The sequence below is a fragment of the Anas acuta genome, chromosome 23 (assembly GCF_963932015.1).
Source record: "Anas acuta chromosome 23, bAnaAcu1.1, whole genome shotgun sequence".
Lineage (NCBI taxonomy): Eukaryota > Metazoa > Chordata > Aves > Anseriformes > Anatidae > Anas > Anas acuta.
Window position 1 is genome coordinate 1,816,761 of NC_089001.1, and position 13,823 is coordinate 1,830,583.

General features: G+C 45.7%; 1 protein-coding gene and 1 long non-coding RNA gene across 3 annotated transcripts in view; one reads left to right on the forward strand and one right to left on the reverse strand.

Annotated features, from left to right (window-relative positions):
• The window catches only part of LOC137843647 (uncharacterized), a 44,240-nt gene extending 36,369 nt beyond the window's left edge, over nucleotides 1–7,871 (forward strand). Inside the window, exon 2 of the long non-coding RNA XR_011089603.1 lies at nucleotides 7,264–7,871. This is a non-coding gene — a long non-coding RNA (uncharacterized lncRNA). The remainder of the gene's footprint in view (nucleotides 1–7,263) is intronic.
• On the reverse strand, nucleotides 7,616–13,487 carry REXO2 (RNA exonuclease 2). Of its 2 annotated transcripts, none has more exons than XM_068659149.1 (7): nucleotides 13,353–13,487; nucleotides 13,126–13,209; nucleotides 12,900–12,977; nucleotides 10,785–10,896; nucleotides 9,929–10,037; nucleotides 9,511–9,564; nucleotides 7,616–8,046 (listed from the first exon to the last, which is right to left on the reverse strand). In XM_068659149.1, the coding sequence occupies exons 1-7, from the start codon at nucleotides 13,464–13,466 to the stop codon at nucleotides 7,917–7,919; spliced, it is 681 nt and encodes a 226-aa protein (XP_068515250.1). In that variant the 5' UTR covers nucleotides 13,467–13,487; the 3' UTR covers nucleotides 7,616–7,916. The 2 variants fall into 2 exon arrangements, with proteins under 2 accessions (XP_068515250.1, XP_068515249.1); XM_068659148.1 differs by having other exon boundaries at nucleotides 13,335–13,487.
• Between the last annotated feature and the right edge of the window lie 336 nt (nucleotides 13,488–13,823).

Genomic DNA, 13,823 nt, shown 5'->3' on the forward strand with positions numbered 1-13,823 from the left:
TGCTGATGTGTTGATTGAGAAAACCGTGAAGAAAAATGTTCAGCTGAAGTGTCTGATAAAACTTGAATTTGGTGATGTTTGAGAAGGAAGGTGATGCTGTTATTGAAGCGGGCAGAGAGCTGGTTTAAGAACAGGATCGTACTTCTGTTGCATTTTTGGTGACATTAAGGGGGGGGGGGGGGCGCGTTTCCATCTGGAACAATTGTACATTCAGGGCAAGAATTGCTTTAAAGCCTCAACAGAACAAGTGATGCATTTCTTTTAAACTTGCTTTAGAATTGTATCAGTAATCCACGGTTACATTATTAATATAGTATTAAAAGGACTTGAGGCCTCTCAGCAAATTCCTATTTCAAATAAATAATTACTGGAACCAAGATAATTTATTAAATTAAATTGAAAAACCCAGACACTCTATATTTGCCTTCAAGTAATTTTTTTTAACTACCACGTCCAAAAATACCCTGTTATTCACGTTGCCATATCCAGAGGCTCTGAACTTGGGCTGGAATGCCAATGTGGCAGCTTGGCACCTTTCATGGACCGTGAGACAGCCTCAGTGCTGAGTCTCTTAAGAAGCCTCAGCTGCAATCAGTGTAGGACAGATAAAGATTTGTTTCAAATGAAGCAGCAGACAATTTTGCTGTGATTTGAAGTCCGCAGCCTGGCTCCTGTGCTCTTGGGCAGGGTCCTCATTCTGCATTTCATGTCTCCAGGCAAAGTCATAGATGTACTTTTCTGAATTCGCTTGGAAGTAAACAAACAGAAATCCTTATCATTTCTTACACCTAAAATACGTTGGCAGGAACCAAAGGGATGCATTATATATTATGTCATTTGCGTTCCATTTGCCTTTTAAAGAAATGAGAGAGAAAGATGAAAAGGAATGTTTGATGGCGTTCCCTATCATCTCTACAAAAGAGCCTCTGCACTGAAGTGTTGGGCTTCTGCAAGTAACGCCGTGTGATTAAACTTCCATACAGCATGAAAGACCAGGGGAAGAGCAGAAATAGTGCACCACGCTCATTTCAACTCGATTCTTACCTTCATTTACGCCAGAATAATTTAAAACTAATGTAGGTTCTTGGATGGACACACAATGCCAAATAGCCCAGAAAGTTTCCCTTTGGTAGAAATATTTTAATGGCAGCTTGCACAGGGCTTGGTTGCATCTCATTTGTTGGTCATTTACAAGCAAGTAAATGTTCCAACCAGTTGGTAATTTTTCATAAAGCACTTTGATTAAATAAATAATGAGATTGCGAGTGCAAAATGTTGTTTTATTATTCAAAACCTCTGCAATCATAAGGGTTATATTGATTGAGCTTTCAGAGCGTTATGCACATAAACGCTCGTGTAACTAATACTATCAAAATAAATGTGCCATTCAGAAAAGGAGAGCAGCTCTCAGGCAGGTGTGTGCGGAGAGGTGGCTCACGCCGTTTCCTTCTCCTGTTCCTGCATGGAAGCTGTGCAGTCAGAGGAGAGAGATGCATTTTCAATAGGAGAATGATGAGTGTGAAAGCCACAGACGTTATCAAGGCGCTCCAGAGTCGGTGTTCCAGCGAGAGCTGCTGTTACCTTGTTTGAAGCCGATGCGTTTGATATTTGGTGTCTTCAAATTCCCAGGACGAGCAGGCGGCAGCTCAGCAGCCCGTCCTGCGCCGGGGGGGATGCGGGACTCCCCCGCCTCTCACCGGGGACAGGGAAACATTGGGCTGAGGGGATCAGGCCCGCTGTGAAGAGAGAATTGAGTGCTTTGGTGGGTTTTATCGCTGGTTTGCCAAGATGCATAACAAATTTGAGCTAAATCAGAACCTCAAAAGATGCCAGTGTTTAAAAACAGGAAAGCTATTGCATAATACAAGAAAATGGGATAAAAATCCTTTATACACTACCGTTACTTCAGAAGCTAGAATAAACAATATTTAAAAATGTATAAACACAGATGGTATATTTTCCTTAAAAAAAAATGTTTCAAGAAAAAATAAAAGCCTCTTTAAATAGAATAAAATATGAAAAGAAGGAGAAGTAGGTCACAATAAAATAAGTCAAAGTAAGGAAAGGGAAAACTAACAAAATGAAAATCAAAGATAGAGCATATTCCAGCAGCATGCGGTCGTCACGGGGATGTCAGCAGCATCCCCCCAGCATCCCTCGCAGAGCAGGAGCTGCAGGTGCCAGGGTCCCTGCCCTGCCAGGGCTCCAGGGCCAGCAGCACCAGAGCTGTGATGCTGGAGGTGTCCGAGCCCGACTGCAGGTCATCTGTACCGGTGTACAGTAAATAAACAGAACAGTTACATCACCTAGAAATTACCCAGGAATTGGTGACAAAGGAGAGAGACATTTGAAAGACTCATTTATTTGCACCATTAACCATTTTAACTGCCTCTCTCAAATAACAATCATTCCAACGTTGAGAAGAGCAGGTGTTCAAATAATAAGAGCGATTGAAAAGCCTTGGATGGCCATTATTATTAATACTGATAATAAAAATGAAACAGGGATGCATACACCCTGCGTGCTCTTTTATACCCTTTTGTTTTATAGACTGGTAGGTTTTTTATCTGGGCTATCTCAGGGGAGGGCAGGCAGTAACCGTGGCGGGAGGCGGGAAGACGGTGAGAGGATGGATGCTGCTGGCTGAACGTGCTCAGCAATTATGAAAATACGCTGCTTTGGCCTGGTCTAAACGGAGTGTTTTGCTTGCCAGGCTGTGCTCATAAAGGCTGTAATGAGGTGCATTTGCAACCTTCTTAGTTTTAGTTCGCCGGGCAAGGATCAGCTGTGCTGAAACTTCCTACCACAGTAACCACAGCCATGCTAGAGCAGCGTGTTGCTCGCAGTGCGCCGCAAGGTAAAGCAGCAGTGCTTGATGTTTGTAAGTCTTTCCGGCTCCTTTTCTCAGCTACAGGGTCTGCTGCTTTGCTTGGTTTCCTGCCTTTTCCCTGAATTGTTGTTTTATGCAAAGCGTCAGCAAAACGGCCATTTTCTTGTGCGAATTGTGTGAATTTGCACATCTTGGCAAATCGGAGCCACTGACGGTCACAGCTGGGCTGGTTTTGCGATGGCCCAGCCTGCTGGCAGCACTCCGTGCCAGGAGGGAAAAGTCCCTCAGTGTGGTGTTGGGCTCCGCAGCAGCTCGTGGGCACAGGAGGAGCTCACCCAGGAGAAACGTGGGGTCCCTGAACAGAGGGGTGCCTGCAGGGGTTGCAGGTAATGTCTTTGCGTGGCTGCGTGCAGCCACAGTGGGCTGGAAGCTCCCAAGAACAGCCACGGTTTGAGTTTTTATTTCCCTACGTGCCACTCAGCAGGAAACTTGCACTCCAGGAAAACATTTCTAGCACTTCAAAAGTATTAAAAATGGCTTAAAGGTTGGAGTGATGTGCTCTGATGACAACAACCCCTAATGTGAGTGGAGTTTCCTTGTGAAAAGTGAGCTTGAAGATGCTTGTTCCTTCATTTTCCATGCAGAATAAATAACACCCGTGGTCAATTATCTCACAGTGAAAGCTCTGCAGTGAGGACTTACTGCTTAACTGATTCCAGTGATGGAAATAAAAGTTCATTTATCTGATATTAATTTAAAACTATTGCTACTTCTCAGGGAAGAATAAACACACATTTTGTAAAAACAGTGATGATTTACAGCATCCCCATTCCTTGAGCAAGGTGAACACGTACAGCCTGCCTTCCGAAAATGTACCCGATACAGGGGGATCTTCTGTTAGGGGGTGGGGACCGAAACCCACCAGGGGATGGAAAATTGAGACAGAAAAACGCAGCTTTGGAATAACACACACCTTCATAACAATGAGAGTAATTAAACACTGGAGCGCTTTAACAAAGGAAATGATAAATTCACCATCGTCTTCAAGTGGAGATTGGATGGGTTCCTAGAAGATAAGCTTTAATTCAAGTGCGTTATTGGGCTCTGTGGTGTTAAATTATGGATAGGATGAGTAACTGCCTGCACCAGGGGAGTGAGGGTGCAATATTCTGACATGTTACCAGAGACGTTGAAGTGTTTGGAAGCAAATCTTGTTGCCACTGGTGTCCGTGTGGATTTTGTCATTGCTGTGGTGGGAGCTGGGCTGGGCTGGTAAGACGTCCACAGCCTCCAACTAGAGCCAGTGAGGTGCCCAAACCATGAGCCACGGCAGCGAGGTGCCCGGTGTGTTTGGCAGTGCAAAAAGCCACCTCGTGCACCAGCTGCAGGCATCCTGCCCGCTCTGCCCCATGGCACAATCCCACCAGCTCCAGAGGGGCTTCGTGTGGACCTCCAAGGCGTGCAGACACGCCAGGGGCCTCAGCCTAATCTCGCCCTTAGGCTTTACAAGAGAAGATGGCAGCTCTTGCTCTACAGCTGCTATTTATTCATTCACACTTAAGGCTACGTTTCTTGCTGAATCAAAAGCTTTAGCAGTGAATCTTTGGGCTTTTAAGTTGGATCCGTTTGATGAGGGCACGGTTGCAGTTTCTCCTTTGCTCTCCCGCCCCAGCAGAGGACTTTCTGCTGGTGGCCAGCAAGGGACAGAGAGCAGACAGTGGGCTGGTGCTCGGGTGGACCCGGTTTCACTGTGAGGACCCACGCTAAATTCCACGAGCACCCAGACCAGCAAGGAAACGTGGCCCTGTGTTAAGCCTCAGAGTGTGCCCGGGGGCTTAAGGTCTAACGTGAGCTGTGCGCGAATCCCAGTGACTTTGAAAAGGATCTCTTTGACAACTGCTTCTATCAGAAGCGAGTCCAGAACATTGCCAGAGGCTTGCAGAGATTCCAGGTGGCGGTGAGAGGCGGGGAGGTGGCCACAACGTGCAGCAGGTCGCTGGCGTGCTGTGGTCGGTGCTCGCCCCCAGCCCTGCAGGGAGCCACTGCTTGGCCCTGGCCTCCTCGGGCAGAGGAGCACTGTGATTGTGGCTCTCAGAGGATTTCTGTGCTGTTTATTGAAGGTGTTTTGTTTTGGGATTGTAGCTTCAGGCTAAATTTCTCTGCGCTGAAACCAGCAGCACCAGCACCTCCAAGCTGTGGAGGTACTGGATGTCAGGAGAGAGCTTTTTCTTTTCTGAGAATCAGCATTTGGTGTGGTGGCTTTATTTTTTTGGCACCAGGAGCAGGATTAGTGGTGTCGCTGCAGGACAAACAGCAGAAATGGTGCCTTTTTTTTTTTTTTTTTTTTTTTAATTGAGCCAGTATATTGGTAAAGTGGGGAGTGCTCAGTAGGTAGTGCTCAATGAACCAGTCCTCTGCCTGCCTGTACTTAGCTCCACTCCATATATCCCAGTTTGGTGTGGGAGAAAAGGGGACTGCTGGCACCTCCAGGTGCCCCTGTGCCCCTCTGGTGCTGCGGGAGCACGGGAGCGAGGATGCAGCCTTACGATGGCACAGGGGGGAACCTCTTGCTCCATTTGGGGGGCTGCCAAGCTTGCTGGCACACAGGGGGAGCAGGCAGGCACAGTGTGGGGGTGTGCAGCTCTCGTGGGCTTCCTGGAGCAGCTCCGGTGACCTGGACACCAGCGGAGTGCCTGCCCTGTGCCAACAGCAACAGAGCGAGTGCCACGTTAATATTAATGAGTGGTGAGTGGGTATCGGTGTGGAATCAGCAGCCAGTCATGTTTAGCTGAAACGAAGAGGACGTCTCCGCAGCAATCTGACATTTTTGCCATATGCATAGGAGATAAGATATTTGTGGTGTTATATGTAGGGCTGCGATGTATGAAAGGACGGTTTTATATTCAGATGACTCAAGACGTGATCTTGTAAAAGGCCAATATGTAAAACATATGCTGCTTACAAAGTGTGAGCAGAAAAGCAACAGGTTTTGGTTCTGTGTGGGAAAGTAAACATGATAATCTTCCCTTCTCGTATTATTTCAGCAGCAGCATATCAGTACAGGCTGTAGTACAAGGCCAGGCTGCAGCAGGGAAACGGAGATCTCTGAAAAACGACTCTTCCAAAACCACTGGGGGGCTATGTGCTTCTTTTTTTTTCCACGATACCCTTTGCATTCTTGATGAATTAATGTAGAACAGGTGATGACTTTGTTTTTTTTATTTTTTTTTTTATTTTTTAATTTGGCCAAATAAAACTCAGAAGACACATTTCTTTTGAAAACAAATTGGTTCTGCTGGTTTGATCGAATTGACCAGCACTTATTCTCTGGTACGGTAACACTGTACTGGGGGAGTTCCTCCCCGTCAATTAGAGCATGAACCTGCTGCTCTGGGCTCCGTCCTAAAAAGACGAATGTACAAAATGGTTTAATGAACACATAATGCTCATGTTAAATCAACGTGACTCCTCATGCACTTCTAGTAAACCTTGTACACTGCTTAGCAAGCTTTTAACCTATTCATTCACACTGCCAAGGGAGTAATGGAAGTATCAGATGTCATAAATGGCGTTGAAAATGGGAAAAAGAAGGAAAAAACGAGCAGGAAACAAGAGGCAGGCACATGAGTGTGTGAAGGTGCAGCCCTGTTTTTTTATTCTGCACTTGCAGGCAGCTCTCACAGCAATGCATGAGCAGCAGTTCGGGTGTTGCTGAGGCCATCTAGAGATGGATGAGGTAGGGGGTGGTTACCACCACGAATGCTGAAGCTCTGTCTGTACCTTGCGGCCTCAGGAAGCCTGGAGTGTTCCACTTGCCATCTCGGATGGTTAATAGCAATTCAGAAATGCAACAGATGATGCCAGAGTAGTGTGAAGCTGAGGCACAGGGCTGGCTGCTCCCTGGGCTCCCCAGTGCAGTAGTTTTGCCTGTCAAATGCATTGAGCCTGGGCTGTGCATGCAGCTGGGTAGTTAACTTACCCCTTGAGCAGTGTGTATTATGGTTCTGTTATAAAACAGAGTATTTTTAAATGCTTTTGCTTTAATTTTAATGTTCTGAAGTGTTGCTGGATGGTGTTGCTTGCACCAAAAAAGAAAAGTTCAGGTCCCTCTCCCAGCACACATTCCTTTTATATACGTTTTCTTGGACCACAGTCCAAGAAGCATTTGAGTAGTAATACCTTCTCCATAAAGCTGGCCCACAGGTCAGTTTAGGTCATACAAAAAACTTTTCATGTTCCCTAGTCTCGTGAATATGTTGTGAAAGCCGCAAATATTACAGGCTAGGCGTTTTCAAAGTGATTATTAAAAGCTGATCCAGCTGCCATATCATTACCTTCTATCCTGACCTGAAGCACTTAAGAGTGATTTATAAATTGAAATGTCATCTGCTTGCTCACAAACCAAGTGGCTCACACAGCTTCTTTGCACACAGATCCTGCCCACCTGGTGGTTTTATAAAGCAAACCAGTGTTCACCTTGGAACTGAAGACAGATTCGTTACCTGAATTGCAGCGCATTAGCTGGAGAGGGGCAATGCCTTGATGCCAAAGTGTGTGATACCCAGTAGACTGTACTATTGATGTGCAGCTTTCATTCCGTTCCTTAATGGACATGTTGCACAAAGGACTTTCTCGTTAAATACCCCCAAACAAAGCAAGAATATACAATTACCATATCGTGAAAATAATCGTATTTTCTTTTGCCAATTTACAAGAGGCTGGTTCACCTAGCATCTTGACATACCCAACTTACGTCTCACACAAAAGAAAGACTGTATGAAAATATCATCCTTCAACGTAACTGTTTTTATTGTGTAGTGAAAGACTGCATCTAAAACCAGAGGAAGAGGAGTATCAAACAGCGTATTTTACCTAGTACGTACAAACAAAGAAGCTGCTGAGAGTTGAGTAGTAGATTTCTTGCTCAAACAGAAAAGAAGCAGTAACTCAGGCTTCCATCTGCGTTTTATCAACTGCTAAGAAACAGGGTAACATAAGGGTGCAGCTTCTCAAAAGACTGGCAAACAGAAAAGAAACAGGAGATACATCTAGTATGTGCTATGGGATGGCTTGGTAAGATGAGAAATCAGCTGGCAGTTTTATCACTTTCTCCATTCTCTATTAGTTTCCTTTTCTTTTCATCCGTTTTCCTCTTGAAGATGCTATCTCTGTAGAACTGAAGTTCTTTGATGCTTTCCCTGATGTCATCAAGTGCTCTGAAAGAGAATTAAGGAGGGCTTCAAAATGCCTGCACACATCTTCAACTACATCTGGATTCTAATGCTTCTAAGAAATTCCAGGCTGTGAGAAATAAAACTCTGATATGCATGGATCACAAATCTGTCAGAAATAAAAACAACCCTCGCTACTCTTGGGCATGTGGAAAGCAATAAAAGTCCACCAGCACTGACGTGCCAGGGAGTAATGTACAGCTTATTAGTTTATGTCACTGCGCAACATACAAGCTCTTGAAAGCCAACAGGTTCTACAGCTTCAACTACTAAAAACAATTCGCTATTAATCTGAGACAACAAAGAGACAAGGACTCAGGAGACCTGTTTGTTGCTCCTGCTCTGGCCAGTCATCTGCTTGCTACATGAGCAAGGGTGACTGACCCAGTACTTTTTGTTACCATGTTCTGCCTGCTAGGAATGTAAGGTCTGTGCAGAAGTAGGAATCTTACTGCACGTTTTCAGATGTGCAGCACACCTGCCTGTGATTTCCACCAAGATCTCTACAAGACATCCCTTCTCTTTATACCAGAACCTCCTCTCCTGCCTAACAAGGCCATGTCAGAACAAAGAGGTAAAGATGCAGTTACTTCCTTCCACTGTCATTTAGGAATGTCATAGCTAGAAGCACCAAGTAATGCCTACAGAAAGCCCAGTGTAGACATTTCAATGCATAGGTGTGTTGCTCTTTTTTCCCACGTTTAGTCTGAGCAGATGAAAAAGCAAAATGGATGCACTTACTGTGCATATGGACTTACCAAAGCCTACGGATCCCAAGGGATTTGTGTGAGACCCACCATCTCCTCTATACAGAAGAACTTAAAATCTTAGGAAACGTGGCTTTCTAAAAATTGTTAATACTACATAGCACCTTTTCTTCCAAAACCTCAAAGCAACTTCAACTTTTAAGGATGTCTTACATGCCGGCAGGAGCATAACTCAAAATGAAATCCTTTCACAGAAAGCAGAACAAGCTCTCTGACATACTACAAGCTCGGGAAATAGCCAGGACCAGAACTCTTATCTCCCCATGTGCAGTCTTCCAGTTTTAGTTTGTCTATGAACAACTTTGCCCAATTCAAGGACAGAAAAAAAGCACTGTTCAGCAAGCTTTTTCACGTGGTTTCTCACTGTTATGTCTAAAAAGTGATAGATGTATCTACACTGCCAAACAAGCATCTCGGCTTGAATAGTAAACAAAGTGAATCAGAACAGATAAGAAAGTTTCTGACTCTGTGTATGTTTATAACTCCTTCCCTTACAGTAACCAGGCTTCTGACTGGAGAATACAAACTATATGACAGGGAGCAGAATCGTACAACCTCTGCTGTCTTCTGCATTAGAACAAACATGCCTGGAATCAAAGGAAGCACGCAGCACCAGCTTCTGCTCATGAGGAGCATGTTTCCTGCATGACAAGCTCTACTTTGTTATAACGAGGAACCTCACCTGTGAGAAGCTGCCTTCTTTGGTGCAAATTCATATTCTTCTGGATACCAGCGTCTGTAAGCAGGAAAAAACAAAAAAAAAACCACCATTTAAAAAGGAAATTGGGATTCACTGACGTGTCCAGTGGCTGCTGTGGGTTTGTTACAATTGGTGAAAGAAGTTCAGTTTCACTGGCTTATGGCGAAGCCACAACCCCGTGAATCAAAGTGCTGCGAATGGCAGAGTAAATCACTCCCCGAGTACTTTATGGTTCATTCTGTCCATCAGCCTGAACAAAAGAGATGAAAGAATGAGACAACTGCATACAGCCATCTCCCAGCAGCCTTTAACCTTGTTTTAGAAGAGCGCATGTTAGTGCCACTTAACAGGCTTCCCTAGATTATCTTTCACACAACTATTCAATTTGGGGAATATTTACCTGCAAAGTTCTTTGACAGTGCTCACATCAATGATCCTGTAATGAAGATGCCTCATGAATTGAGGCATGTATTTGTCAAGAAATTTCTTATCTGCATGAACAGAGTTACCTACAAAGACACAAAACAAGATGTTTCTTCAAAGACATTGCAAAGCTACTATGAACATCTAAACTACAAACAGGCTATGCATGCTTGGAAAAGATCATAGGGTACGAAAAGCTATTCACAGGCAGCTCATATAATTCATTTTCTAGCAAATATGATTGTAAAGGTTTGTCAGATTTTCATTTCAGGATCACACATGGTTTAAATACATAATCCCTATATTAATTCTTCAGTTACTACAATTTCTATCGCACAGATAAGTATCAAAGAATTGTAAAAGCATCGGGTTTTTCACCAAGTGAAAACAGGCATCAGTATTAATTTCATTTAGCCATAATCCTAAAGCCCTATGTGAATGTCCTGAATTTAGTTCCAGGTAACAGGATATTTGGCAGATTGGCATTTGGTGCTTCATTCGATACGCATAGTGAAGAAAAGACACTTCGGTTTACTGTTCCAATTTTACGGTCACAGATTGCTCTCAGCAGTTAAGTTGCCCTTCCCAATTGTAACTGTACAATGAAACATTAATGCTAAAAAGAACTCAGTAGCAATGTGCAATATTTGCTTTAGGGAATCAGCAGAATAGATGATGCCTTTCTCTACTAGCAGGTTCTGATTCGCACGTTAGATCTCAGCACAGAAAACTAAAGCATCCCTGCCACATGCATCAAGTGGCCTTTCAGCATCCAGCTGGGAACTGCAGGAGGGATGACATTATTATTATTATTAAGAAAGAACACATTTTACCTGCAAGAGGACAGAGACCGGGAGGTGTTTGTTGTCGTACAAAGGACAGAAACTCATACTCTGCCTGCTGCAATGAAATTTTACTCTCCTTCACCGCCTTAGTAAGGCCAGACTGCAAGAAAAGAGCCATTCGTCATAAATTATATATATGCTACCATCAAAGATATTTCTAGAAATACTCAACAGCAAAAGATCAAGCGGTAAAGTACTGCTTGCTCCCCAGCATGCCCAGAAGTATTAAGAGTACAAATTCACTTTGTGTTTTAAGGTATTCTGGGGAACCCAATCGCCTTTATACCTCCATAAGGAGGTATAAGGCCTTGCTGACTTTCAGGGCACCACTCACAAAACGCAAACCATCGCAAGTGAAGACGATCATAGAGCAGTCCTAAGGACACTGCCTCTCCTGTGATTTTCCTCTCTGTTGCTATACTTCACAGGGTGTTACTCTCAACTACTGACACATTATGCACGCCTCGTTTATACACCTGCACGCACATGATCCAGGAGAGTATTATATTTCTGTTTAACGAGAGGCATTTGCCTCCCCAGCACAGAGTAGTATGTGTAAACAAACAGAAATAATCAGAATTCTGACTGAAGTGTTTATCAAGATAACTATAAATCAGAAAAGCTTCATCCTTCTTTTTTTCAACAGTTAAATGTCAGATCTGCTCTAAGTGTTCTCAGTGATTTTTTTCCATCTGGCTATGCTATATATTTCCATGACTGTGCTGCAAAAATCTACTTGACAGATCCAAGTGGTGGTTAAAAAATTCATTATGTGGCTGCATTTTCATCTATATTCTAATTGCTTCTCTTTTCTTAGTCAATTAAAAATAAGTAGCTCCTCAGGAGCAGTGATAACGAATGCTACCATCTTCAATTCACTTGTGAACTGAAGTTGAGTTTGTGTCCTCAGCTGCAGAAGGGGAAAAGCTCCCATCGCAGTAAATTAATATTCATTTTCCAAACTCTTACTAATCCTTCCCAGGGAGAGTAAGATGCTACCGGGGGGGAGGAAGGAGGGGCCGTGAGTGTCTTAAAACTTCAGCACTTAATTGAAAACTACATTGAATTTAAATTTGTAATCAGGGATTGGAAAATCCATTCACTTTCTTGCTACGGGCAAGGAGGAAGCTTTCCTTGGTGACTAAAAACTAAAATTAATCTACTCTTACAAAAGTTAAGTTTTCAGTGAAAAAAATAAGGTAGGCTTACAGTGCTGAGGGGGACAGGCAAAAACAGCAATCCAGTGTTTACAGTAAATAGATCTGTTTAATTCTACTAGGACCTTAATTTTCAGCAAAGTTTCTATTGTGCCGGCTCTGGACTATTCTACACCAACCCTGTAGCTATTTTTAGTTGGGACGTTATACCACGTCGTTTTCTTCCGTATTGGAATCATTATTTGCATTATTCTACGCAACACAGAACAGGCTTCAACACGAGGAGCTGTCAGAGGTGTCTATGCAACCCAGCCCACTGCCATACAGGGACTGGGACTCCTGCAGAGTCCAGCCATGGCAGAGCTCAGCACACAGAGCAGGGAGCTGAACCCAGCTCTTAATCTCACGCCAAAAGGCACAATGCTGAGTGTCCACTTTGGAACATAGGAATCAGTGGCATGTATCAGGATGATGGGTCCTATTCCATGACCCACCAAAGCTGGTCTCACAGTCTGCATCTTTCCTGTGTGCTGTTGCTGCTCGAGCCTTCTCTTGGATTCATTCACTGTTAGCTTTTGCTGATACTTTTGATTCTCAAGTCAGAAAGTAGCTTCAAGCACTATTCAAACTTATTATAAGCCAAGCTACTAAGCACAGGATACCTCAGGACAATCTGAGGGTTCCAACAGGGGATGGAGATTACAGATACACTGATGTAACGTGCGGCTATGCCACAGATGCCTTGTGACTGTGGGTAAAATGCTACACGGCGGCTCCTTGGTATATAAGGATGATACTTACTGTTCTCCCATTCTTCATCCCCTCTGTTTGATTGCAAAAACCGTTCAGCACAGCTCTGTTGTCCCTTTTTAGAGGCCTGTACTGCAACCAGTACCTCTGAGTTACGTCATGGCTACAAAGACATGGGACTGGCAGGGTTGCTCACCTTCCCGTGGTGCTCCTTGCACCACTCGGACATGCCATCCAGCAGCTCGTCGGGCTGGTTGATGATCAGGTTGGGGCCCTGCAGGGAGGGAAAGCACAAGGTAACCCAAACCTTCCTGAGGGGATCGTTCGGGGCAATTCGGCATCCCGGGGCCAGCGCTGCCCTCATGGGGCCTGGGGGGGTGGGGGGGGGGGCTCCGTGAGGCCGCTCCCGGCTCCGTGCTCACCTCAGCCAGGACGTTGAGGTCGCAGTCGGTGATGAGGCAGGCCATCTCCAGGATCTGGTCCTTCTCCACGTCCAGCCCCGTCATCTGCCACACAGGGGATGGGCACCGTCACCGCGGCCACCCCCTCCCCGACCCCCCCAGACCCCCCCGACCCCCCTCTCCGCCGCCCCGCACCCCCTCACCCCCTCTCCCGCCGCCCTCCCCCGCACCTCCAGGTCCACCCAGACCATGCGCTGCCCCATGCCGCCGCCGGCCATGGCCGCCGCCCGCCGCCGGCCCCTCCACAGCCGCCCGGCGCAGCTCCGCAGGCGACCGAGGCCACCGCGGCTGCCGCCGAGCATCGCCGGCCAGGCCGCAAAGCGCCGCCGCCGAACTACGTTTCCCGGCGGGCCCCGCGGCGGCGGCCCCAGGGCGAGCGCGGGCGGCGAGCGCGGGCGCTGCTGGGAGTTGTAGTTCCGAGTGAGTCGGGCGCGCGGGGTGCGCCGGGAGTGGCGGGCGGGGCTGCGGCCCGGGCTATGGCGGCAGCGGGTTGGGGCTAAAAGGTGGCTTTTTGGTTAAAACACGTTGTTTCCAACCCCCAGGAGAAGGAATGTGGTCGGTGCAGGCGCTAACCGGCTGCTCTCACACCTCTCCGACCACCACAGCTTTTCCCAAGCACATTTCAAAGGCCAAATGGGTACAAACAGGGGTGAACTGAA

Excerpts from the sequence above, each read along its gene's own strand:
- REXO2 (XM_068659148.1), bottom strand. The coding sequence starts at position 13,466 with ATGCTCGGCGGCAGCCGCGGTGGCCTCGGTCGCCTGCGGAGCTGCGCC. Across the intron at positions 12,978-13,125 it reads ACCTCAACGTCCTGGCTGAG|GGCCCCAACCTGATCATCAA; the intron begins GTGAGCACGGAG and ends CCCTCCCTGCAG. Across the intron at positions 10,897-12,899 it reads GCAAGGAGCACCACGGGAAG|TCTGGCCTTACTAAGGCGGT; the intron begins GTGAGCAACCCT and ends CTTTTCTTGCAG.